Source organism: Athene cunicularia (assembly GCF_003259725.1).
Source record: "Athene cunicularia isolate RWA chromosome 14 unlocalized genomic scaffold, athCun1 chr14_part1, whole genome shotgun sequence".
Classification (NCBI taxonomy): domain Eukaryota; kingdom Metazoa; phylum Chordata; class Aves; order Strigiformes; family Strigidae; genus Athene; species Athene cunicularia.
Window position 1 is genome coordinate 5550912 of NW_020799118.1, and position 26574 is coordinate 5577485.

The 26574-nt window shown below is 39.7% G+C and overlaps 1 protein-coding gene across 1 annotated transcript in view; it reads left to right on the top strand.

Annotated features, from left to right (window-relative positions):
* Positions 1 to 26574, top strand: part of ABCC1 (ATP binding cassette subfamily C member 1) — a 58745-nt gene that overhangs the window by 1530 nt on the left and 30641 nt on the right. Inside the window, exons 3-12 of the mRNA XM_026859057.1 lie at positions 13041 to 13217; positions 13982 to 14107; positions 15456 to 15593; positions 16721 to 16843; positions 19756 to 19817; positions 20741 to 20872; positions 21915 to 22142; positions 22809 to 22986; positions 25506 to 25667; positions 26449 to 26541. Of these exons, the coding sequence (XP_026714858.1) occupies positions 13191 to 13217; positions 13982 to 14107; positions 15456 to 15593; positions 16721 to 16843; positions 19756 to 19817; positions 20741 to 20872; positions 21915 to 22142; positions 22809 to 22986; positions 25506 to 25667; positions 26449 to 26541 (1269 nt within the window). The 5' untranslated portion in view covers positions 13041 to 13190. The remainder of the gene's footprint in view (positions 1 to 13040; positions 13218 to 13981; positions 14108 to 15455; positions 15594 to 16720; positions 16844 to 19755; positions 19818 to 20740; positions 20873 to 21914; positions 22143 to 22808; positions 22987 to 25505; positions 25668 to 26448; positions 26542 to 26574) is intronic.

Below are 26574 nucleotides of genomic sequence, written 5' to 3' on the forward strand. Positions count from 1 at the left end.
GGTCGCTGGGCGGGTGCGATGTCCCCGGGAGCGGGAGCTGGCGTTGCCTCCTGTGCGGGGCTCCGGGCAGGGCGGCCCCGGTGCGTGAGTGCTCGCCGGGGAGACTGGGAAGGGGTTCCCGAGTGCCCGGAGCCGGCCCTGCCTGCCGCGGCTGGCCGCTCGCCGCGTTACTCGGGGCGGTGCGGGTGACAACAACAACGGTGATTGATCGCTGCCGGCGCGCTCGGGAGTGCTGAGCTCCCCGTGAAGGAGGCCAGAGATGCACTTTCCGCAGGCTAGCAGCTGTATCGCGTGTTTACGTAGCGATATTTTCGCTGTTTCCTAACGAAGAGCGGGGAGCGCAGCCCGCCGCGGGTGAAGTGCAGAGCAGCTTTGCACAGGTGATGGGGTGGAAACGTGGCTGTGCGGGTCAGGCGCAGCTGAGACGCGGGGTTCCCCTGCAGAGGAACGCAGGTGCTGGCACAGCGAGGCCCTTGGGAGGGCAGGAGCATAGGGAGAATCCTTCTAAGGAGGAAACAGGCTGGATGGAGAAGGAACTTGTGTGGAGGAAGGGAGGAGAGGGAGCTGGAAGCTTAAAAAGTGGGGTGAGAGCTACTGGATGCAATGTAGGGGTAAGAGGAAAAGGTGGATTTTCTCAGACGGTTCAAAAAACTTCTCATGTATTCATCAGATGTTTACCAAATACTATTGAGCTAATGAACTGCCTTACTAGTAAAAAAAAAAAATAAAAAAAATTTAAAAATCGGATGTCTCAGCAAATGCCATTGTACTATTTGCCTCAAAAACCATTAAGATATTACTCAGTAGATATTTTAAAAATAATTAAGACTTAATCATTAAGATATTTAGCTTTTCCAGCTGGTCAAAAGTGACTCTGTTAGCCTGCTTTTACATTGATTATGCTTGTATCTCTTTTTCAGCTAATTTTAAGGTTTCTCAGCACTGGCTAAATAATGAGTTGTCATCAAACATATTTTTTTCTCTCTCCTAGAATGAGACATCTTATTTGAAGAGCTTTAGCGAATACATGTTTCACAATTCAGTTTATGGAAAAACTGACTTGAGAGAGTAGTAGTTTTGTGAAAAGGAGCTACCAGTTCTTTGAACTGTGAAATCAAAACATCAGGAAGAAGGAAGAACTACACTTAGGGTGTTGAAAACAACTAGATTATGTAGGATTCCCAATGGCAGATTCTTCTATGAAAACACAATTCTTGTATATACTACAGTAATTTCTGATATTTGTGGTGTGTCATAATTGCTCCATACAATTTTTTCACTAGTTGCATTGATGCCCAAGGATATAGATGATTTTGTGATTTGTCATCCTTCTCCTAATCACGTGGAGTTTGCCTTTCATTTCTTCCAGCTAAAGATCCTGTGGGTGTGGTTGTTTGATTTCTGGATTCTTCTAATCCTGCAAGAGAACAATTGTGCATTCCAGTTGGTCTAAGATGTGTCTGGAAAAATCTTCCTTGCTGAACTTGTCCTCATGAGCAACACTGTAATCAACTTTGTTGTTGCATTCTTCCCAGTAGTGGAGAGGGTAATGCTAGTTCTGGTGCTTGTGGACTCTGGCTGCTTTATTTTCTGCTATTTTCATTGTTGCTGCTATTTGAAGCTGAAGTTGTTTCAGAAAATGCCTATGTCTGTGCGGTGTTTCACTGAGATTCTGGATGTCACCTGTGTGTGTGAGACTGTCCTTCCTGTCTTGTGGGCTGCACTCTTCCTCTTCCCAGAGCTGGGTGATCGCTGGATACCCGGTGGCACGTGTTACTGCATTCTTGTGGTGAACGACGTGGCTGCGCCAGCCACGTTGTTTGGTGCTGAAGCCTTGCTAGTGGAGCAGTGGGATTTCCTAGCAGTGGGAAACTCGGCTTCAGGAAAGAGATGTGTTCTCTGTCAAGGGTGATGCTGAGTTGGGGCAACTCAGTTTTAAACTGTGGGGGAGACTTTGCAGGTTGAAAGGACCTAATGGACCCGTAAAGACTGTACACTAAGCTTCTTAAGCTTTGCTGCCAGGATTTTTCTTGTTTGCACTCCCAAGGAATGTTATTGTTGAAAGTTCTTGTCTGAGAATTAAACAGATTAGTTTTATTTAATACTTTGAAAGGTTATCAGCCCAAGCAAGTTTGCTATCATCTTCGTCAGTCCTTTTCTGCTCCCCTTCCTTCTGTGCCTCCATTCAGCATGTTAACTTCACTGCAGTCAAAGCTGGTTACAGAACTTACCTGTTTCTTGCTTTCTTTGAGCCAAACTCTCTTTTTGGAAGGGTACTGTTTTTCATCCTTGTTTTCTCTAGCATTACTGGGTATCTCAGAATGAGTATCCCATCCATAATATAAAGAAAGGTACAGCTGTGTAAGATAAAGCTACTAATTATGAATAGCTGTTGATGACAATAAAAGCTTTAAAAGAACCAAATGGGCTAGGGGTGACGTTTTGTGCTCCTTGTCTTTCAGTTCAGTGACTTTAAGGGCCTGTTTAAATGGGAAAACTCTCTTGTGAGCTGACATGCTGAGATAGCTTTTCCTAGAGTATCACTAGTGTATGAGTGCAGTCTACGTTGCTTCAATGCCAAAAAAAAAAAAAAAAAAAAAAAAAAAGGTGGGGTGATGAACTCATTCTAGGTAAGCAGGAGAAGTGTCTGGGCAGCTGAAGGACATAGTGCACACTCTAGCCTGCTGACCTAACTGTCAGGGTATCTTCATGCTTGCACGGTTGGTGGTGTCAATGTAGTTACATTTTGAAATAGTCTGCTGGCTTTCTTTTCAATAAAATTTTGGGTTAGTTTAAGTTTTTCAGAGCTTGTAGACTATGCAGTATCATGTTTAGAGAAGTCTTATGTTGGAAATTGTTAAACGAGAAGGTTAACTGTTTTGTGATGCTTTTGGGTTTTCAAGGCTAACCCCCAATAGGGCTTCTACGTAAAAGGAGATATGTAAGAAGTGAGTTCACACCTAAGCAGTTCTTTACAGTCCTTCCCCAAGTGCTCTGCTAGGTCTTACAGGAAGTCTGACTTACTAGAAGATGCTTGTAAGTCAAATAGGATCTGAAACTTTTGAGGTTCTTTCTTATGCTTAAGGGAATGTGGAATGACTTCTATATGTAAGCTCCCATCATGTCCTTCACAGTCAGACGCTGCGCTTTTAAAAATTAATTTAGATAGAAGTTAATTCTAATTCTTCTTTATCTCAGTGGAAACAGTGGATTTTTTTTTTTTTTAACATTTTTCTGGTTGGACTTTTGGTTGTTGAGGAAGGATTGAATGTAAGTAACTGTTCACTTTTAGGAGAAAAATAAGTTTTCATCCCCTCTCTTTTGTTTTGAAAGCTAGGGTCCTGTAATGATTTGAGCTATGTCTGCCTGTGTAAACCCAGGCCTATTTCTGTCCTGTTGGTGCAGAAAGCTTCTGTGGAGTCTCTTGTCTGTCAATAAAGAAGTTGCATCCACTGTTCTAGGTTTAGCACTTCTTCGTATAGAACCAAACTACAGGAGGTAAGCAGAACGGGTGAGAAAAGGGGAGGCAGAGCCTTACACACAAAATCCAGGGACCAGCTTGGTGGGATTGGGCTCTGCTTCCCTTGCTCTTGTGTAGAATTCTGAGGCTCTCAGGCATGTTTCGTCTGCCTTAATAAATATATTTTCTTGAGCGTTTGTCCAAAGACATTATGTGGGTTGACTTTGTAGCTAGGGGAGATCCGCCAGCCTCTTTCAGCTGGTTGAAGATTTGTTAGGATCTTCTATGACTATAATGTGGCTTGATAGGAGTTTATTAAGAAAAAAAAAATCATTATAATGATTAGCTGACATTTGTGAAGCGATACTGTGTGACATAAACAGCTGCTATATTGTTATGCTTATATTGTGTATGAGGACACTGGGACACAGGTAGTTTTCCTGAAATAAACTTCTGAAAGAAAACTAGATTTTTTTTAATGTAAGGAGTAATTTCATGTTCTGAAGTTCTGTGGCTTATGCTCTCATGCATTAGATAAGCAGTAAATTAGCACTTACGTTGCAACCTTGCAGCTTTTTGCACTGTAAAGTATTTTTTTAGTGCTTTTTCAGTGTGTTTGTGGCAGAGCTAGAGGGGGAGTTTGAGGTGAGAGTGGTGCTGAGTGAGCTTAATAAAAGTTATGAGTTTAGACTCTTCAGTTGTACGGGTATCAAGTTTATGAATGCATTTGAAAAGAGTTTAAAAGAGTCTACAGATCAGCAGGCTGCGTTTGCTGACATAGGAAGGTCATATGTGGGGAGCATTTGGAACAGAGGAGGAGCAGCAAGAGTGTTAAACAGGAAAAAGCTTTACACAAGACGGTACATTTATTATAATTAACAGCTGATTGCATGATTCTCATGACTTCACTTGGTTTTTGTTGGTTTTTTTAGTGATGAAAGCCAGAGGCTTATTTGTCTGCTTTCTCTTGTTTAAACCTGTAAAACATTTTTGGTGGTTACGTGAACAAGGGTTTACACTTGCATAGAAATTAACTTTATATTGGAAATGAAACTTATCTCTCTTGATTCAGAATAGATCAGTTTAGGGGAAATACAGGAAAATGAAGCCTGATATTCAGTTGTTGATGGGGATTTTCTTAACAGATGATCTGTCATTCTATAGCTGTCAGTTCAAGGTTGCTCAGAAAAATTAAATGAGGAAAAAAACCACAGCAAAATGCCTGAATAACTGGTGCTGTTCTATGCAATTACAATGCCGTTTATATTGAAACACTGTGCTATACTGGGATTAAGTGGAGGTTAACCTGGGTTGCACTGAAGTCATTCTGGGTCACTTCTCTAAAAAGCCTGCTGCCGCGTACTGACCTTTTGCTTACTTTTAATAGAGTCAGAATTCCACGCATTACTGTTTTCTCACTGTTTGCATCTGTGGTAGCTTCAGATACAGTTTATCCCAACTTAAACTGTTACCTTAGTCCCTTTGTAAGATTATTACTCAGGTGTGTTCAAACTTCTCACAGTGATTTGAACTTAACGTGCAGGCTGTTGCATTATTAAGCAAAAGTCCTGGTTTTGGTGCAGAAAGGAAATGAGAGCAAGAATCTTTTTCCTGTATCCTTTTAAGTAACAGTGATTTTTTGTTAAAAAAAAACCAAAAATCAAAACAAAACTTTACAGAAAAGTAAAAACCATCCTTTTGATTTTGAAACTGAATGGTAAATATTTTGTTGTCATGTGGCCAACTGTTGTCTCATGGTACTTGCAGACATGACAGGGTATGGAAATGCTGTCGTTGTAGAAAGAGACTAAACATTTCAATTTTGCAAGTGCTGATATAATCTGACACCAAAAAATAGCCATAGTTCAGTGGCTTTTAGCTTCTTGGATTGCAAAGATCAGCTCTTCTAAATTCCACAGCTGTAGGTACTCCTTTCTCTGGCAACTTGTTAGCACCACCTTCTTATTTTAGGCTAAAGGGAAACAGGCAAAACATGCTTTTTTTCTTGTCATTTTATACAGTTTCAGCTGCTGCAGTGCTGTCTGCGACAAAGGGTTTGAACTCTTTTTAAACATTAGGAAATACCGAGGTTTGGGATTTGGACAGGAAGGTGCAGACATCGGATTTTAAGTTCGGGACCAGGTATTGGAAGCTAGAGGCTTTTTCTTGGCTGTGTTAAAAAATCCAATCTGCATTGTGTAAGTAATTACTGTTGAGAGTTTAGTCTTGCTAAACCAGTTTCTAATAGAAAACATTATGAGAAATTAAAGATATTTCCCTGTGACTAGAAACACTGATACTTTTCCCCATAAAACATCATTCTATAAAAAATTTGAAAATTTTAGTAACCCTGTTTATTATGTGATGATTTTTTTTTTTAACGTTTCTGCCTCCTGCTTTAACAATCTTGTCTTGTGAGAACCTTAAGAGACTATGAGAATAAAACTTAGATTTCACAATTACTTTGAAAAAAAGGAAGAAGGGGCATGGTCTCGGTCTGAATGTGGTGGTTTGGGAGTCTGAGCTAGAGGCTTTGCTTGTGAATGATGTAAGGCATGATTCAGACATGACTTACATGTCAAAATCTTAATTGTAGACCTGGGTTGTTTAGTTTTTGTTTTTTGGTTTTTTTTTTTTTTCAAACTTTTGCTAAACATTATTCCTTGCTTCCCTGACTACTACTAGCATTTTAACCAATGAACTTCAGATTTAATAGCAATAGTTTTGTTCCATTTGTGGTTTTATGAGGAGAAATGTTTTGTGTACACCCCCACTCAAGACTCAAGTATCAAGTAAGAGCAGATGATCCTCAATTGCATGGTAGGTTTAGTTCTCCTGAGTTAACAAAAAACCCCAAACTATGTTTTTGCTGTGGGTGAATGTGATCTCCATGAGAGTTGGAGATCTGAATCTAATTCTTACATCCCAATGTGGTAATTCCCGTTAACATTTCTTATTTCACCTTCGTGGCAGTAGAAAACAAAAAAGGCAAAAACTTATTTGTCTAACTGGGCTGTTAGTGGCCTGAAGAAATGTCTGAGAACTTTGTGGGGGTATGAGCACCTTATCCTCAGATGTGATCATGAAGGGAAGTCCTGAAGTCACTTCCCAAATCGGCTGTCTGGCATGTTCCATGTTCATTTGTTCCACTGCTTGTGGTAAGTGGTATTGTTCATGCAGGAGTGTAATTCTGTCATTTCTCTTTGCAGAACTAGTTTTTGGAGTCTGTGGAGCTGAAATATTTGGCTGTGTGGCTTTTACTTTTTAATAGACTCCAGGTTTTGTGTGTTCTAAAAATAAAAAATCACTCCTGGCTGTTTTCCGTTTAGTATAGGAAGTAGCTGTTATAAAGATACTATTGTAAAATCTGTAAGAGTATTTAATTTTTTTTTTCTACTTCCTATTTGCAGAGTATGCCCTTAGGTAACACAATAAACCAGTAAACCATTAATTTCATGTAGTTAGTACAGGTCTTCAAAGGAATTGGGGGTGTATTGAAAGCTTTATTTAAATGCAGCATCAGCTCACTTTGTGGACATCACAGCAAAGGTACTGTTTTACTTGTACGTTCTGCACTAACTTCAACAGCAAAACCAACAACTCCTTTGTGTCACAGGAGAGATCTGTGCATTTTGGGTAACTTCCTGTTTGTTAAGAAAAAAAGCTAGAGGAAATGTCAACTAAGGTGAAAAGGTATGTTTGTCCTTGTATATTATGCTACTTCACCTGGAACCGGTTACAGAGCCATTGGATCCTGTAGTGCGAGTAGTGCTTTTTCCAAAATAACTTCAATGTAATATGCATAGTATTTTTAAAGGATTTATCAATATGTAAATAGGAAGTTTGTGGTGGTTGCCTGTAGTGTCATATGCCTCATTTAGTGACTTGTCTGCCACTGTTAGGGATGCTGTTGTTGTCTGCTGCTTGTTTCTGTATACATTGCTGAGCAGACAGGAGAGCTGCAGGTGTGGGTGTTTCTGATGCTTTTTGTGGGAGTTCAGGAGTATTTTTCTTGTAGGAATATCTGTTGCTTGTTTTATCAACCTGTCACTTGTGATTTAGCCTGAACAGTAAGCACAACAGGGCAGATGTTAGGCTGGTGAAGATCGTGTGTGATTGTGCCTGTAGGCTCTGTTCTAAATACTCTCTTAGAAAAATGGTGAGCTTCAGCACGTTTCATGATCTGACTCTAAAAATGTGAATAACAGACTAAGGATGTTGTATTTAGAGTGTTTTGAGAACATTATTTCAGTCTTCAAAATTTCTAAAGCTAAACTGAATAAAGCTTACCGGGCAAGCTGATTAACTTTGGAGAGCTCTTTAAGTTCATCACTTGAAAACAGACCTTCTGACCCATTCCAAAATCTCCATCACTTTTTAGTTCATGGTTTTCCTTAATTCTCAGTGTGGTCAATGTGTCACTGTTTTTGCTATTGGTTTTGATGGAGAATGGTGGTATTGGGGATTTTTAAAGCAAGGTCAGAGCTCTTCTAAAGCAGCCTTAAAGGGAGAGGTCCTTTTCTGCACCCCCCACCCCACGTTGTCCACTGATGCTAGTAGCTCTTCTGAGGCTGTAGGCTCAGCCAGATCAGGCAGATCTACTATCTGGGAGAGGCAGGCAGGAAATTTGCTGTCCTGGATAGTGTAGGCTAATGACTGATGGCCTCTTGGTGTCTGAGGGAGAATGGTTGAGTCCGCTCATGAATTTACAGGTGCTAGAATGGGGAATTTTTTAATATGATTATCTAGAGCTGCCAGATTGTGAGACTTCCTATTTCAGTGAAAAAGTGATGATACTTTTATAATGAAAGTTGTCAGCAGCAGTTATGATATTAGTGCCTGCGAGAGCTGATTAGTTGCGTTCTCCTAAATGTAAGCATTGCATTAAACAGAAAGTGTCTTTTACTGTTAGGAAAATAAGATTGAGAAACAGTATCTTGTTATTACAAAGGAGGTGGTTCTTCTGTGGGTAATATCAAAATAGGGGGTACGCACTGATGTCAGTGTCAAAGTCCATTTGAAGGAGTGTTGACCATGAATCTGAGATTCCATTGTGGGTTTGCAATTTAATTTTTTTACCTAGGTGTGTGGTGTAATGTTGAAGTAATTCTTCGGTCACAGCTGGTTCATGCAGGTGGATTTAACAGTCTGGTTGGCAGCTTGCATCTCTAGCACACTTGCACACAGCAGGCAAGAAACTAAGCGATTTTGGTCTCTCCATTTCTGCCAGTCAGAATTTTAAAATGTGCTGTGGGTCAAGTAGGATTATTGTTGTGAGAACAGGCAGCCGCTGGCTGCTCACTTAACAGCCTTTCCTGGCTGCCAGGAGAGGGGCAGCCAGCCACAAGGTCCAGTCCCATGTCAAACACTGTTATTCCTCAAATTAGGCACACTTGAGGCATACAGCTTCCCTGTAGTCTTCCTTCCCTCAGCAGAGGCAAAATAACTGATCTTTTGTGTTGCAACTTTATCTTACAGTCCCTACTGCCAATGTTTTTATCTTGCCTGTTCCTGAAATTGTGGACAGGAATTATAGTTCTTCATTTTCCTAGGGTTTCATGCAGTCTTAAATAAGTGGTTTACCTGTGATTAGATCCACATGATTCTGGGGAAGGCTAAGCATTTTTTGTGTGCTCCTTGGAGATAGAGGGTTTCACTTGAAATGTGATAGGAAGCTTTTTTTGTAACATAAGGAAGAACATGCTATTGGACACAAACATTGTGGACTGGGATTTTTTTCAGCCACAGTGCTGGTGATGGAAATGAAAACTGAGAAATAGGTCAGATCAATTTAAAAATACCCATTTTCTATTCTGGGAAACTTTAAAATTGTCCAGGGCTTTTAAAAGTAAAAAAGAAACCCAACCTGAAGCTGTTAAACATCTGAGATGTGGTTCCTCTGGACTAGACTAAAACTAAGCCAACAGCAGATCTTTTTTCTCCCAACATCTACTAAGAAAGGAACATCACACTGACTCTTCTGTGGGTTCCTGCAGTCACAGTTTATACGATCCAATATCTATGGACCAAACCTCTTATTTCTTCCTCCTCCTCCTCCATGGCAGGAGGCTGCTAGTTTGTGTAGGCTTTCAATGGATACATGCATCTCTGTCATTTGATGTGCTCTGCAAAGTAAAAGTGTTAGCTGATCAGTCAGAGTGAAAATTGTTATTCATCTTTGAAATGTGAAAATGGGACACCTTAGTGCTTTAATAGAATTTGCTAAAATATTGTTTCTAAAACTTGAGTCAGAAAAAATGGCATTAATTTGCTAATTAACGATGTTTAAATACTAAGGTCTGCTTCAGTGAATGTTTTGTAAAGAATTTTGGTTTGTGCTTGAAAAAATAAAACTCTGAAACTGGTTTTACATAAAGCAGAGGAGAAGCATGTACTTTAAACTGCCAGAACTAGTCTAGACTTGTGTAACTGAACACTGTGATTTGAATATGAATACATATTGGTTTCATGATGAGAGTGACATGTCTTCCAGCCACAACTGAACTTATAAAACTGTGGCATCCTCCATGCAGAACTTGGGCTATGCCTTTCTTTTGCAATGGATTGAGTTCCTCTTGACTTTGCCCACTGAGGGCATTAACATCTCAGTTCAGACTGGGAGTGCACATCTGACAGTCCCCCTTCCTGCTTCTTGGTTCACTCAAGAGTGGCCCGAGTGCCTTTTGGACAGGTGTTAACTGGGAAACGTGCTCCAGTGGCTGATGGACATTGTGGTCAGCCTGCGAGGAGCCTGTAGCTCATCTGGTGTGAACCTGAGCATCATGAGAGGATGTTGAGTGCTCCACAGCAAGTATTGTGTCTACAGCTCTATTCCTGTCTGTGCTACTGCCTTGTGTAGACACAGCCTGAGAGAATTGTACCTAGGGAACCAGCAGGGAACAGTATCACTGTGTCTCTCTCTTCATGCATGCTTTCCTTTAGTCACCCGAAATGCATGTAAAATGGAAGGGGCTTCTGCACCTCACCTGTGTGTAGCCATTTCTCTTGTACAGAGAAGAAGTTAAGCTAAGGAAACTCCTATTTGACTTCAGTAGTGTGTGGATCAAATCCTGGAAAACTGTGAAAGAAGATAGACTGATGTGTAACTGCCCATTTGTCCTGACTTTCTGTTCTTAACCATGAAGTGCCATTGCATCGTACCCTCTTGCCTTTCATGCAGAAACACCTTCAGATCACTTGCAAATATGAAAGTCAAATGAAAGATCGCAAGTTTTAGAATATTCTCCAGCCACTATGTATAGCAGTCACGCATACAGCACTTTTTTATTTAGCCACGTGGCAGTGCCGTGTATTACCAGCTCTGACCTTTCTGGTAATTGCCTGATTCATTTTACAGCAACCATTTAGAAACACAGAAAAAGGAGATAGTGACTTTCTTAAGCAGTGTGTAGATGACCAAAAAATTACTCAATAAAATGATGTCATGCTCTTGTTTGTTTGTTTGTTGTAAAGCTGATTACATTCTGTCAGTTTACTTGTATAATCATATTAACTGTCTTAATTTGTGAACTGTAAACTGTTCTGCAGAGTCATGAGACTTTTCCTTGGCTGTTGTGCTGGAGCAGAGCAGCTGGGACTTAGAAAGCCCAAAATGTTTGTGTGGTGGCTAAATGTAAGGATGACTCAGCTGAAATTTCTGATGACGTTGTGCAGTCAGGAAACTTAATAAGCATGTGGCTTGCCCACAGTGTCTCACAGCCGCTGCTGTGTCACGAACAACTTACGTGACCCCCTGCAGATACACTAACACACAATTGGGCATTTTGATTCTCTACCAGTGTTATTTCCTTGAATTGGCTGTATTAAGTTCAGAGATTTATTTTTATTTTAAGATGACAAAAGTTATATGAACTGAGAAGAATTTTTAGAATGCTGTGGAATTAAAGGAGAAAAATAACAGCAGTGTGTCCTGTGCATACTATACTGTCTGTTCTATCTAACAAAGAAAGAAGTCCTAGATTCTGACAGAAATTGAGAGAGAAGTGGGGAAGGAAAATATTTTTGTTACTACATTGTCAAAATAAGTTATTATTTAAAAAAAAACCAAAACCAAACAACAAAATGCCTTAATACAGAATAATCAGATTTAAGGGGAAACCTGCTCTATGATAAAATCATGTCTGGCTACTCTCACTTTGAAATTTTTACAAGTTGTGTCTTCCATTTCTCTTTAGATCTGTTTTCCTCGCTTTGTAATTGTATTCGAAACTGTTTAATCAGTGGAAGATGGGGACAAATAAGGATCAAAGTGTGGTGATTCTGAGTGATGGCATCTCTTTCCAGCTTTCATAATTGGAATAGCGGGGGAAGCACTACAGCTCCTTTTGGTTCTGTTCCCTCATCTATAAAATGTGGATAATAGCACTTAGAGAGGAGAATGATTACTGACTGCCATTATGTTGCAGTAGTGGTACTGGTATTCTGTGAAGTTGGAAGCTGTGCAACCGTCTGAAAAAATGCTTTGCAACTGAAAATGATACTACAGTTAAGCCTTTGGGCATGGGACTGCTACTCTTGGTTCTGTGGCTTTTAAACAGAAGCCTGTGAGCTATGCTTCAGCTGTTGAACATTGCAGTCCATCTCCAGCAGCGATATCTCTGTATTGCATCATTCTGTTGGAGAACCAGAAGTCTACAGCGCTTGAGAGGAAGTGTCCCTTGTGATAATTTTACAGAAAAGTCAGTAATTTTAAAGTAAAATTTGCAGCAAGAGATTTCCCTAACTCAAGCCAATCATAAATATGGTATGAAAGTTCATCTTACTAAATAGCCTGTCATTTTAAATAGTCCTTGTACCAGTAATGGAAATGGTGATCACATTTTTATTACTGTGTCAGTTTTAGTTTGATTGTATGGTGGTTTATCTTGTTTTTAAGAGTTGCATTGAGAGAAGTAGGAAGACATTGAATTATATTGATTTACATTTCCCTGTTGTGGAGTAGGGAACAAGCTGCAAGGGTGAGCCTTTTACTTAGTTCTATGCCCTGGTATCAGTTACTAGGAAGTCTCAACTGGGTTTGCTGCAGACAGCTTGGGAGCTATGAGAGTACTTTACAAATAGAGATGTGATGTTACCTTGCGCTGCTAACTCTTACTGTGTGCCAGATAATGTTTCCACACAAATTTGAGAATTTGGTATATCTGAGTATTTATACATCACATTCCCAAATTTGTGTGTTACGCACAGTGGTTATAATGGCAGATAGCATTGTTGTGCTATTTTTCTGCAATGATGAAGTGAAAATCCTTGATTAATACTCTTAAAGATCCTGATAAGTACTGTTAAAGATCCCGATATTACATTTGGTTGAGTTATGGAAGCTGTGTATAACCAACAAAAGTGACACTAATGTCACCTTGTGAAGGTTTAAAACTTCTGAGCTACAAAAAGTTCAATAAACTTAGATACATCACAGAATGGAGCCAGTTTAATACTAGTATAAATAAATACACAAAAGGAGATACAGAATAAGGCAGATAGATAGTGGCTATTCCTTTTTTTTAAATACAGAAGTTCTCTGTTTGCTTTTTCTTTAACTTGATCCATTTTCTCTCCCCAGGACTGGAATCTGACATGGCACACAGAAAATCCAGACTTCACCCCTTGCTTTCAGAACACAGTCCTGGTCTGGATTCCTTGCATTTACCTGTGGGTTTGCTTCCCAGTGTACTTCCTATACCTTCGTTGTCATGACAGGGGATACATACAAATGTCAAACCTCAACAAAGCCAAAACGGTATGTGACTTTTTAAAATCAGAATTTAGTATGCTTGTCTGGAAGCTTGAATCTATTTTCAGCTATGTTTTAGCATGCTGTTTTTGTTGAACATCAGTCTTGGCCTTTGTGCACACTTCAGCTGTAACTTATTTGTTCTACTTGTGTTTGATTTCCAAGCCTTATGTTTCTGTTGCCCTTTTACCATTACGCTTTCTGAAAGTTACTCTGACATAGCAAAAAAAGCATGCAAATCCTTTGTAAGACCAGTTGGAGAAGACTGTTTTAAGGCAACTCAAATCTCAAGGCCTTCATTTCAATAATAAAAATAATTTATTATCCTGTCAGCTTCTTAAATTACACAGCATAGATTTCTAGAGCTGCTGCAGGTGTTCTATTCCACCTCTGTTGTGAAATAGGTACTTAATGTGTTGTGGGATTTTTTTTTCCCTGTAGAATAAGTGAAAAGTTTTAAGGTGGTCTATAATAACATGGTGTATTGAAGAGTTTTTGTCTCTGCAGTCTGTTATTCAGGAGTGAGATTCTCCAGCTTTCTGCTTCATAATCCACTGAATTATATGGTACTAAAAATTAGTAAATTTTTTTCTTCTGGTGGGGATCCAGTGGGTAAAGCCAATTCACTCTTCTTTTGTGCATGTTGTAGAATTGCCCAAAAGAGATGATCTGATTATGACGATTCCTTGTACTAATACATAACATGTAGTGTTCATGTATATATTGTGTTGCCTAATCTGTGTGAACTGAAATAAACTTTTGTATTGCAGGCTTTGGGTTTAATACTGTGGATAGTCTGCTGGGCAGACCTTTTCTACTCTTTCTGGGAAAGAAGTCAAAATATTTTTCAAGCTCCATTTTTTCTTGTTAGGCCTACAGTATTGGGTATAACAATGGTAAGTTCTTCTGTTATGGCCTCCATTCATGCAAAGCCTTAAGCAATAACATGCATTGTAGTATTATTCACAGTGTTGTAATTCTTTAAGCTACAATCCTTATGTTCAGACTTAATCTGCAGATGAACTGTGAAATATGGACTCTGAAATGTCTGCTTTCTTTTAATTAAAAAAAAATCAGAAGAAAACCCCCAACCAGGCTGTGCTCAGTGCATTGCATATCAGCACACAAGCCGGTGCTGGTTGTCTTGCCTTATTTTGGTAGGCTTGAGCTACTATTTATTTAATAGCTTGACTCAAGCATGGAGTGGAGGAATCAAGTTGAGAGAACTGATTAAACCTAGGTAATATAAATCACCCTGAACTTGGTAAAAGACCATGAAAGGCATTGCATTATTAAGTATCTTATTACAAACTCTCTTGCATGTAACATTCTTTAGTGCATGTTTTCTTTGTTACATTCGATGGCACAGTGGAAAGTCTTAAATGTCACATGAGGCACATAGGTGTCCCCAGCTAACCCTTTCTAGCTAGGCAAGTATTGTCTGCTTTCACACCAGTATCTCTGCAGCCTGCATTTCAAATGAAATGCCTTGCTATTCATTTATTGTCAGTTGTCTCACGTTTATCACAGACTTGGAATGGTAGTCATTAAACACGATACTCAAGGGGGGAACAGGAAGCAACAACGAAAAACCCAATCTGGAATAACCCAACAGCCCTGAAACATACTGACAGATGCAAGAGCTGTTGAATAGTTTGTGGTCATTTAATAATGCAGTAGTCCAGCTTTTGGCAGGCTGATTGGAAATGCATGTTGCAGCAGTCAAGGGAGATTACTAAATTGTACCAGCTTCCCAATGGACTCTGAAAACACACAGAATACAGAAATAGAGCAATATTTGATCAGTGTTGTTTGGTGTTGAGGCTTGTATGGAAAGCAATATTTTTATTTTGAAAAGAATTAGTCAGAAAATACTTGGAAAGGATACAGTGTCACTATAATTGCATGTTGATTTGTGACATAGAGCCAGAAAAGTAAAGAAATAAACAAAAGCACTGTCAAAAGCTGCTAGTCTATGTGGTCATTTACTTCTGTGTAATACGTGCTTCTTTTCTCTTTTTTGTCCACTACTTATCTTACTACTCCGGAAAATTTCCTATTTAAACATGTTTTTTGAATTACACTTAAAATCTCTGGGTGTTAGAATGTCTGGGAGATACTGGATTTGAAATGTTAAGTAAGCACACTTTGACACAGTACCTTGTATGTGTATATGTATATATGTGTATAACGTGTTGTAAAACTTAAAGCTTGTGAATATATTTTTATTTTATTTGTCCACAGTTGCTTGCCACATTTTTAATACAATATGAAAGAATAAAAGGAGTCCAGTCTTCAGGTGTAATGACGATTTTCTGGCTCATCTCATTGTTATGTGCCGTAGTGGTTTTTAGATCCAAAATAATAAATGCCTTAAATACGGTAAGTGATTGGTAGCCTCATTCAGTTGAAAATAAACCCAAATGCTGCAGTAATAGAGTAGTTGCTTGCTAATTATCCCAGTCAAGTCAGTTAATGATCCATTCAGTGTACCTTCATTCCTTGGGTTATGAAAGCAAAACAAGCAAGACTTAATGGCTTTTGTTTTGCAGTGCTAGTGAAATTCATAGTAATCTTAATTTGCAACAGTTGCCAAGAAAATTCTGCTAGCTGTTCCAGAAAGGGGATGTGTCTGCTTGAGTGCAGTAGAAGTGTATAATCTTTGATATGAAACTGTTCTGGGAGTATACGTCGTCTTCCTGTTGATTATACAGTGGATTTCCTGAAGCGCTTGGCTTGATGGTAATGTGGTCTCATCTGCTGAGACGAAATGAAAGTGTACAAGTGAAATATTTTTGTCAGTTTGCTTTATACTAAAGCTACCACAAATATCAGATTAATTGTGGATCTGCCTGAAAATGACCTATCACTTTATATCTCTTGAAAACTTTAAGCCATGTTGTGAATTTTGAGAACTTTCAGCCAACTTTTGTCTTTAGCTGTTGGAAGGGGGATTTTACGGGTCGGGGTGTGTGTGTTCATCCATCCCTGTGCTTTGATTTGTGTGGATTATCTTTATTATGTATCAGTCCCAGTCTAAAAAAAGGGGAGAGCCTCTGGAATTTGAGCACAGTGCAACAAACTTATGTAAATTCTGCTCCTCTAATCCTTATTTTCTGTGTGCATACTAATTAATAACTTTGCTTTGAAAACTCCTTGCTGCCTGGTCCATAAATGCCTTGCTCCTGTAAAGAATATCTTGACTTCCAAATGGGATGTGTTGGTACAAACTGTGTCTTAAAGAGAGCTTCTCTACAGAAGTAGTTCATGCTTGTGTGCTTGTGGCAGTGATTGATTAAAAATAAATGGTATCTTTCGTCTCCTCCCCCCACTCTTTACCTTCCCTTTACCAAAATAGACATTGACTTTAATTTGCATGGGGGTGGGTGGTGAGACATTTATGTAGTTTGCAGAGTTTACCGTAAGGACTTGGTTTATGTTTAATAGTAACATGTTGTTTCAAATCAATTCCTTAAGCCTTCTAATTGGAATATTACCTTCCTTTGTAGGATGAGGTGGACGCATTTCGTTATGCCACCTTCTGCATCTACTTCATCCTGTTACTTGTACAGCTCATCCTGTGCTGCTTTCCAGAACGACCACCTTTGTTTTCCGAAACAGTAAATGATCCTGTAAGTGTTCAGTCTGTCCTGAGTGCTGAGTATTGCACGTGCAATATTCTGTACAATGAGTTATAGGGCCATACTTTCCCAGATGCCACATGATTCAAATCTTGCTGACTTGTTTGCAAGAGAGTGTTTTTTCTGCTCTTCAGTTGGTGATGCAGAAGATGAAGCCCATAACATGCAAAATGGGGGCAGGCTGTAGTTAAGAGAAAGAACAAAACCACTGTTTCAGTCCTTCCTGAAGGTTAAGTCATATGTATTTATATTCAGTAGTGCTTCTGGCAGTGGAAAATAGTGATTTGAAATACTCTCCTCCTAGTCATCTGATACCGTTCAGTACACAGTAACTCATAAGGATGTGTATTCCCTTGCTTTTGAAAGTGGGGAAGAATCTATACCTGGAAAACTTGTGAATATGAATATATAAATTTAATTTCCATGTTTATATTTTGTGTCAAGCAAAAATTTAACTATCTCAGTTGCAAGAGCAGTTAACAGTAGAGGGTGGTCTGGATATAGATATTTAATTTTATCTGTACATGGTCTTTTTTGTATGTGTTCTTAATTATATGTGCTAGCTGTATGGCATGGATCTAAAGTGACCCAAGAGATGCTGGATCATTATACTGCTTGCTTAGGCTCAGGCTAGACCTTCTGAGTCACGGTGGAGAGACACTTGTTACGGCCTGGATTTGGGATGTGCCAAGTTTAGAAACCTCAGTTCTGTATTTTTTTTTTTTTATAAAAAGGTGTAATTCTGGTTTGATGGATGTTAGGTGGCACTGACTGATGAAGGATAGTGTGAAATGTGTCAGGGGGGAAAGTATATGTTGCCTTTATAATTGTGGTGAAGGTCTGTAACTAGTTACACTTAACTGAATTCCAGAGTTACCTCCTCTGTTGGAATGCAGTGTGCCGGTGGCATTAGCACTGGCAGGCAGTCTGCGGGTATATGCCTGAAGGGACAAGTATACTGCTGAGGCTTTGGATCCTCGTCATCTTTGGGTTCTTTTCATCTTATTCAGGGATGAAAAGTGCTTGACATGATACGGTGGATTTATGGAAACCTCCTTTACTACTTTGATCATGGTTACAATAATTACAAGGTGCTTTGAGATCACAGTGGTTTGCTTTTGTGTTCTGAGTATTTCTAGGGGTGTCTGTAGGAAATAGGGCAGACTTGAGACTGTAACTTTTTTTCATGAGTGGTGTCTTTGTTGAATCATGGGGAAAAGAACAAAGCCAAGTCATGTTAGTCAGTCTTAAATTCTGCTTAATTCCTTTCTGCAAAGCATTTCCAAAACAGAAATATTTGTAAGTCTTGAATAAAATCATACTATATATTTACTTAAGCCAAAAAAGTACAATATATTTCAAAGATTAGATACTGATGTATACAGAAGTGAAACAATGTGGTTTGTCTCTTGTTTTCACTTTGTGCACATGCCTAAGTCCAAACTTGCTACAACTTGTCTTCATTCTACCTGGCATGAATGTCAGTAGGATTAATAGTTCTTTGTGCAATAACTATTTAATTTAATAAAAAATACTATTATTTTAACAGTAATCTAGTATGTTGTAACATTTTACACTTTTCCTGTATGCAACTGAAGTCCACTTTTTGGAAGCACAAAATCTAGTGGGCTCTTGAATGTAGATGTAGACTTCCCACCTGCAAGCTGATTAAAAAAAGGATGAAAGAAAATAGTAATAAAGCATTGTATGTAAAGTTCAGAGTATTTTAAAATTTTGTTGAAACTGAAAGTATTCTCTGTATTTGCTGAAGTAGGTGTTGGATTGCAGTAATTTTGTTGCATTTAAATACCTTGGAAATGGGGAACTCTTACCCCTTTCAAAAAAAAGTCAGTCTCATATATACTGTTCCCTACATAGTTGCAAAAAAAGTTGTCCTGTGAAGAAGAGGAAATGCAGGAGCGTTTCATGTAGCTTGATTACAACACACTTCAGTATGTAGTTTAGTGGAGAAGCCAGGTTATGCAGACATGAGCTGAAAAATGCAGATCTTGGAAACACTTGTCTCTGGCCGTTTTAATTGCGGTACTTTTAATGATGTTTGGTGACTTTTGTAGGCGGAAATACCTGAGTGGCTCCAATTTTAGTTAATGATAAAAACCTAGTGGGTTGTGTGCCAAAGGAGTGGTTGCTTTTAGCATTCTTTAGATGCTGTTCAGAGCAGTGAAAGAGCAAAGAGAGAAATTAGCACTGGGATTCTGCAAGTAAATCACCTTTAGTGCGTTTGAAATTCTTCCAGACTTCCTTTCTGCTGTTCTTAATCCAACCAGATTAGAAGAGGATGTTGACCTGAAGAGCAGTTAAAACAGCCAGCCATCGCACGGGATGCAGAACATGAGCTAGCTCCCTTCTTTATGGATACTAAAGTTTCCCATGCTTATTGATGAATGAGACACAGGCATTTTAGGGGCTGGTTTGGGATGCTTTTATGGAGTTTACAAATATTTCTTTTTTTCCATTTATGCATCTGTTTTGATGGAGTTATGTCACTTAACTGCTAGAGCAGTAGAACTGAATTCTAAATTTGTGACTAACTCTACCCAATTAACGTATTTACGCTCTCATTTGGTAGCATACCTTGCATTGATATAGGTAGGCACTGATCATAACATCTTGAGAGACTGTCTGTCCTGCACTGTCTTATAAAATTCCCTCAACTACTTGGTGAGTTGTTGATACTGAGCACTACTGTTCCTTTGTCCCAGTGATCTAGCCTGCTGACAGTCCTGAAGTTGTGCTTGTGTTTTCTGAGCAAGCTCTCAAGAGCATAAATGACAAGTTTAGTAATGTGAAAAATATTCTATAAAGAAAAGGAATTTTAAAGCATCTTTTGGCCCTGTATCAGTCATTTTGTGTTTGGATTGATTTCTTTTTCTGTCCTTTAGAATCCATGTCCAGAGTTCAGTGCATCTTTCCTCTCCCGAATCACATTCTGGTGGATCACTGGGTAAGATCGAGATGATGCATAAAGCACCAGTTAAAGTTAGATGGCATTTTAGGATCCTGCTTGGAGTTAAATTAACAATAATCATGCAATAATAATTTTGGTTCTTTTGGTTGGTTGTTTTGTAGATAGACTAAGTTCAGCAGAGGTTTTTTTTTTTTTCCAGTTTGATTAATCTACTTTCTTTGTAGGGTGTTTGTAATTTTAAATTTTGCCAGTACATATTTCATATGCTTACTGAAAGAATTTAATAGAAAAAATTATCTGGGAAATACAAGAAGGTGGGAATTATCTGCTGTATTTAGAAACTAAGGTATTCAAAACTGTTAGTTGATTTTGTCCAACAGCTGCTTTTTTTTTCCTCTAACTTTGCTTTAGTTATGCTGTATGATGTGATCACAACACATGTTCTTGTGAGTTAAAACACAGAAAGATGTAAAATAATATTGGTGTATAGTTGTGGTTGGTACTTGGCCAGAGTTCCAACAGAAAGCTAGATGAAAGGAATCTCTTTTGTAAAATTAAAGGCTAAGAAAGATTTTGAAACTGGGTAGCCATGGCAATATTAATTGCCTGGCTGACTTTCAGATGAGATCACTTCATCCTTTCTTTTGTTTTCCCTGAAATTTGAATTCAGTGGCATATCCTGGATCCTTAGATGTTTTGGTGTCTAATTCTCACAGTAGAGACAGAAGTGTGTACGTTTTAGCATCTGGACCTGTGTTGCTACAGGTACTAACTCTTGCATGCATTTTTTTGGAAGAGCTGGCTCTATTTTGGGGCTGGATGTAAGGATCACTGTTTCATGGAGCACATATTTATATATATATATATATATATATATATATATTAAAATATATATACACACACACATATACATATCTCTAGTGTTCTTAAATATATAGTGCTGATTCTTTCTAATACAGGTTGATGGTTCAGGGTTATCGGAGACCTTTGGAAGCCAAGGATTTGTGGTCATTAAATAAAGAAGACAAATCAGAGGAGATAGTGCCAGGTTTGGCTAGAAACTGGGCAAAAGAGTGGGCAAAGACCAAGAGGTAAGTTCAGTTATCCTGGCTGACAGTTCTTCCAAGATGTGGAGGTTCAAAAGCTCAAGTTACTCTAATAGAGGTGTTAATCATCTATTATCAAGCCTGCTTTTGTAAGGCCCAAGTGGCTGCTCTGTATATGTCCTTAAGTACATACAGAACAGGAACCAAGTAGGGTGTTGTGTGTCCTCTTTCTGAAGAGCTGCATCAAGTTACCCTTAGTCTTTCATGATCCAGAGGTGATAATTGTTACTTTTGATGTGTGGTTTTTCCCTGGGGAGGGAATGTTTTCACACAGTCGAACTTCAGTCACATAATTCAGGAGCTTGGGCTCCCTCTATAGTTGGTGAAACTTCAGGAGGGCAGTTCAGGGTGTAAAAGTGAGAAGCTTATTTCTTTCCTTTGACTATATAGGGAGCCTAGACATCTAAGCCAGATGACTAAAATTAGACTGACTGCATGCCTACAATTACTACCATCCTACTTTCATCATCCTTTACTGCAACAAACAGAAGTACCTTTTCATTGAAGGAAAAATGCTTGCTTGCTTACACAGTGTATTTTTACATAGAGCTTGTCCTCAGAAGTTTGGAAGTATGTAGTTTCACATAATACATCTGGCTTATGAAATGAATACGTTGAGTCCATTGGGGGATGACTTGGCTTAAAACTGACTGCAGTCTTTAAACTGTGGTACAGTGAGGCTTTGCTTGTGATGGACGTTCAGCATACTGGGTTCTAGAATAATGATGTCCTTTGCTCTTTTAAGTTTAACCAGGTTAGGGCCCTATTCCTCATTCCCCAGGGCACACCTGTAGGAAAGATTCAACAGGGATTTTGTCTATCCCTACATAGAAAGCTATTTCTGAATGGCCAGTTCATTTAGCTATGGTTATATGTATGAAAAGATGTTTGATTGACAGGAAAACCCACTTAAACTACTAAGAAGGTCAATGAACAGCTCATAAACGTCTAATTTGTATATTATGAGTTTTTCTAGTTGGCTTTATGCTTGAATAAAGGCTACATTTTATACCTACTCTTATTTCAGGCAACCATTAAACATGTTATACTCGCCCAAAAAGCAGCAAAAATCAAGCAGCTCAAGTGGTGATGTGACAGAAGAAGCTGAAGCTTTGATTATAAAGCCATCTCAGAAGAGTTCTGAAGCATCTTTATTCAAGGTGTTATACAAAACCTTTGGACCGTATTTTCTCATGAGCTTCCTGTTTAAAGCTGCACATGATCTTTTGATGTTTGCAGGCCCAGAAATTCTGAAGTAAGACCTATATATACTTTATTATTCTATTAAAAGTATGTGGACAGAATTTGAAACACACTGGTATTCCATTCACCAAGCTGCTTTGCCTTCGGCTGGTTCAATGGAAAAGAGTTGTCGTGCAAGTTAGAGACAATGCACACGGATGATTTTGCTCCATTGGTTTTCAAGTTATAAGATCACGCATTAAATGTTTGACTTTTTCTGTTGCTTCCCAACACTAGGAAGGCCAGGCAGGAACATAATCAACAGTAGCAGAAGAGTTTATTTAATTCTAAACTGGAACGATTGTGGGACTACAAGTCACAGTATGTGAAGCAACAGAGAGTTGAGGGGGTAGAAGGAGTTGTATTGCTTTAAGGTGAGAAGAAGTAAAGCAACTGTAAGCAGTTGTATTTTAGCTGGAGGGAATGTGAGACCTTTTAGTGTAGCTCCAAGAGAATGCTGTACATGTAAGGTGTGTGATGCTTCATGTTTTGAAGTAGTACTTTGTTAGGAGGAGGGAGTGACGTGTGCTAGAATAAAATGATCTCCAGTTTCTAAGAAGTTTGCTTAAGTGTTTTATCTCAGTTTGTTACTTTGGGTTCTTGCATGACCATATAACATTTGGAATAACCTGACATTTTAATTTGCATATATTAAGAGAACTAATTCCTCTCTCCACAGACTGCTAATCAACTTTGTAAATAACAAAGCTGCCCCAAACTGGCAAGGCTATTTTTATACAGGACTGCTGTTTGTTTGTGCCTGTCTTCAGACCCTGATTCTTCACCAGTATTTTCATATTTGTTTTGTAACTGGAATGAGGCTCAAAACAGCTATTGTTGGTGTAATTTATCGAAAGGTAGGTGTGTGTTTAAGTATATGACAGTACCTTCCAGTGACTGTGCAAATGCATTGCTTAAGTCTGAATAATTAACATAGTTAGGAGACTCTGGTAGGCTGATTTCTAACTTTCAATAGAAATAAGAGAGTGTCTAATTTAGAAATAAAAGCCTTTAAGGTAGAGCGATTTTCTAATTCACTAGTTAAATTCAGGCACCTTCTTGCCACTGCCAAACAAGAAACCTTGTCTCATTTAGACAAGGGGTGTGAAATTACTTCTGTTTATGCAGAAATTAAGATGCACCTACATTTACAGCTTCATTTGGGACTTGGCAGCAGTGCCACCTCATCTTCGAATCAGGTAGAACATTGATAATAAAAAGTGTTTCTATAAATTCATGAACAACAAAAGGAGGATTAGGGAAAGTCTCCCTCCTTTATTGGATGCAGAGGGAAACATAGTAACAAAGGATGAGGAAAAGGCTGAGGTGCTCAACGCCTACTTTGCCTCAGTCTTTAGCAGTGGCACTAGCTGTTCCCTGGACACCCAGCCTCATGAGCTAGGAGATGGGGAGAGGAAGGAAGCAGGATGAGGTCATTGCAATTAAAGAGGAGGTGGTCAGAGACCTGCCACACTACTTGGATGCACACAAGTCTGTGGGACCAGATGGGTTACACCCAAGGGTGCTGAAAGAGTTGGCAGATGTGCTCGCCAAGCCGCTGTCCATGATTTACCTGAAGTCATGGCTAACTTGGGAGGTCCCATTGGACCGGAGGGTAGCAAATGTAACACCCATCTACAAGAGAGGCAGAAAGGAGGATCCATCAAACTACAGACCTGTCAGTCTGACCTTGGTACCAGGGAAGGTCATGGAGCAGGTCATCTCAAGTGCCATTAAAAGTCATATAATGGACAACCAGGGGATCAGGCCTAGTCAGCATGGGTTTCTGAAAGGCCTGACAAACCTGATCTCCTTCTATGACAAAATGGCCTGACTATTGGACAAGGGAAAAGCTGTGGATATTATCTACCTGGGTTTTCGGAAATCATTTGCCACAGTTTCCCGTAGTATCCTCATAGAAAAACTGGCTGCTCATGGCCTGGATGAGTGAACGGTCTGCTGGATCAAGCACTGGCTGGATGGACGATCCTAGAGAGTGGTGGTCAATGGAGCTAAATCCAGCTGGCGACCTGTCACAAGTGGTGTTCCTCAGGGCTCGGTGTTGGGACTGTTTCTCTTTAACATCTTTATTGATGATCTTGATAAGGACATAGAGAGTATCATCAGTAAGTTTGCAGATGACACCAAGTGGGGGTGTTGATCTGCATGGAGATAGGGAGGCTCTGCAGAGAGACTTGGATAGATTGGCTTGGTGAGCCAATGTTAACGGGATGAGCTTCAAAAAGGCCAAGTACCACGTTGTGCACTTGGGCCACAACCACCCCTGCATGGCTACAGGCTTGGGGAGGTGTGGCTGGAGCTGTCTGGGAGAGAAGGATCTGAGGGTTCTAATTGACAGACAGCTGAACATGAGCCAGCAGTGTGCCCAGGTGGCCAAGAAAGCCAACGGCATCCTGGCTTCTATTGGAAATAGTGTGACCAGCAGAAGTAGGGAGGTGATAGTGCCCCTGTACTCTACATTGGTGAGGCCACACCTTGAGCATTGTGTCCAGTTATGGGCACATCAGCACAAGAGAGATATTGAGGTGTTGGAGGGAGTGCAGAGGAGGGCAATGAAGCTGGTGAAGGGCCTGGAGAATAAATCCGATGAGGAGAGACTGAAGGAGCTGACACTGATTAGTTTGAAGAGGAGAAGGCTGAGGGGAGACCTCATCGCTCTCTACAACTACCTGAAAGGACATCGTAGAGGGTTGGTGCTGGTCTCTTATCACGGGTAATTAGTGACAGGACAAGAGGGAACGGCTTTAAACTGCAACAGGGGAGGTTTAGACTAGACACTAGGAAAAAATCTTTCACAGAAAGAGTGGCCAGACAGTGGAATAGGCTGCTCAGGGAGGGGGTGGAGTCACCATCCCTCAGTGTGTTTAAGGGTCGTTTGGATGAGCTGTTGGGGATATGGTGTAGGGGAGAACTTTGTAGAGTAGGGCTGGTGGTTGGACTCGGTGATCCCAAGTGTCTTTTCCAGCCTGAATGATTCTGTGGTTGTAGAAAGCTGGGGGTGATTGCTCTGTGTGTGGGAAAAAATGTGTGACAGAAAGTGGAGATTATGCTTCTTACACTAAAAACCAAAACAAACATTACTTCCCTGCAAACAGTAAAACCACCAACCAACCAACCCTAGCCCCAAAGACTGCTTGTTGTCTTGAATTCTCTATTAGTTTAAACCCAGCTGCTTGCTTCAAACTATACAACTTGCATTTTGTGCAGGGTAAACAGAATATGGCGCAGGAAAGTGATTGCTTGTAATTTTGAAGATTAAACTCTGTAAAGCAATTGAATTCTGTGGAGAAAATGCAAATGAGTAAGTCTTCCTTCATGTTGCCATAATTGGTTTTTATTTTTAATCTGCATCTAGGCACTTGTTATCACAAATTCTGCTAGAAAGACTTCTACTGTGGGTGAGATTGTGAATCTAATGTCTGTGGATGCTCAGAGATTCATGGACTTGGCTACCTATATCAACATGATTTGGTCTGCACCTCTCCAGGTCATATTAGCGCTGTACTTACTGTGGCAGGTGAGTATGGTGTGTTGTTTCCTGGTTTGGCTTTGGCAATGTGCTGCTTCCTATGGTCATGACTACAGACAGCTGTTGTTCAGACCACTGGAGGATTTACAGCAGTGGGGAGAAAATGCTGCTTGCTTAGAAGCTGTTCAGAGCTGCTTTTGTCACTGCTCTCAAGAAGGAAGGCAGGAGCTTCTTAATTTGCACATCTGAGTGCAAGGGGGATGATGCAGATGAGAGCTACTACCTTTTGGGGGACTACAGCACCTATAGTATCTCACTTGTCACTTGATCTAAAGAAAAGCGGTCTTGGTTGTGCACTCTGAGAGTCACTGTATGACAGATCTAGTCCAGACAGTCACCAGGCTGACTCTTCCTCATTCTCCCTGTCAGTCAGAAAACTTGACAGAAAAATTCCCCAAGAATCAGAAATATTCCCCAAGAAGTCACTCCCTGCATGGATCTCTACTTCAGAAGAACAGACAAACCAGCAAAAGATGGAAAACATTAGAATATCTCTGTATATGTGTATAGAGAGAGATACTGAACTCTCATCTATATATACCTCTCTATCAGGGGGCTGCATGTGTGTATTTGTTTCAAAAATCAAAGCACATAAACATCAACCCAAGCCCATATTTGATCCTCCTCTTCTTCCCCCAAGCTGTTCTTGTAAAGGGAAGATGATGTTGAAAAGCTATTTTGGAATGCTTTTCTGTAGCATATGCGGTGGTTTGACACAAGATTTTTAAAAATTAGTTTGAATGAATGTTTACAATTGAGTTCTTTTCAGAATTTAGGTCCGTCAGTGCTGGCAGGTGTGGCTGTCATGATCCTTCTGGTTCCGATAAACGCTGTGATGGCAATGAAGACTAAAACCTATCAGGTTAGAACCTTCATATGTGAAGAATCTTTATAT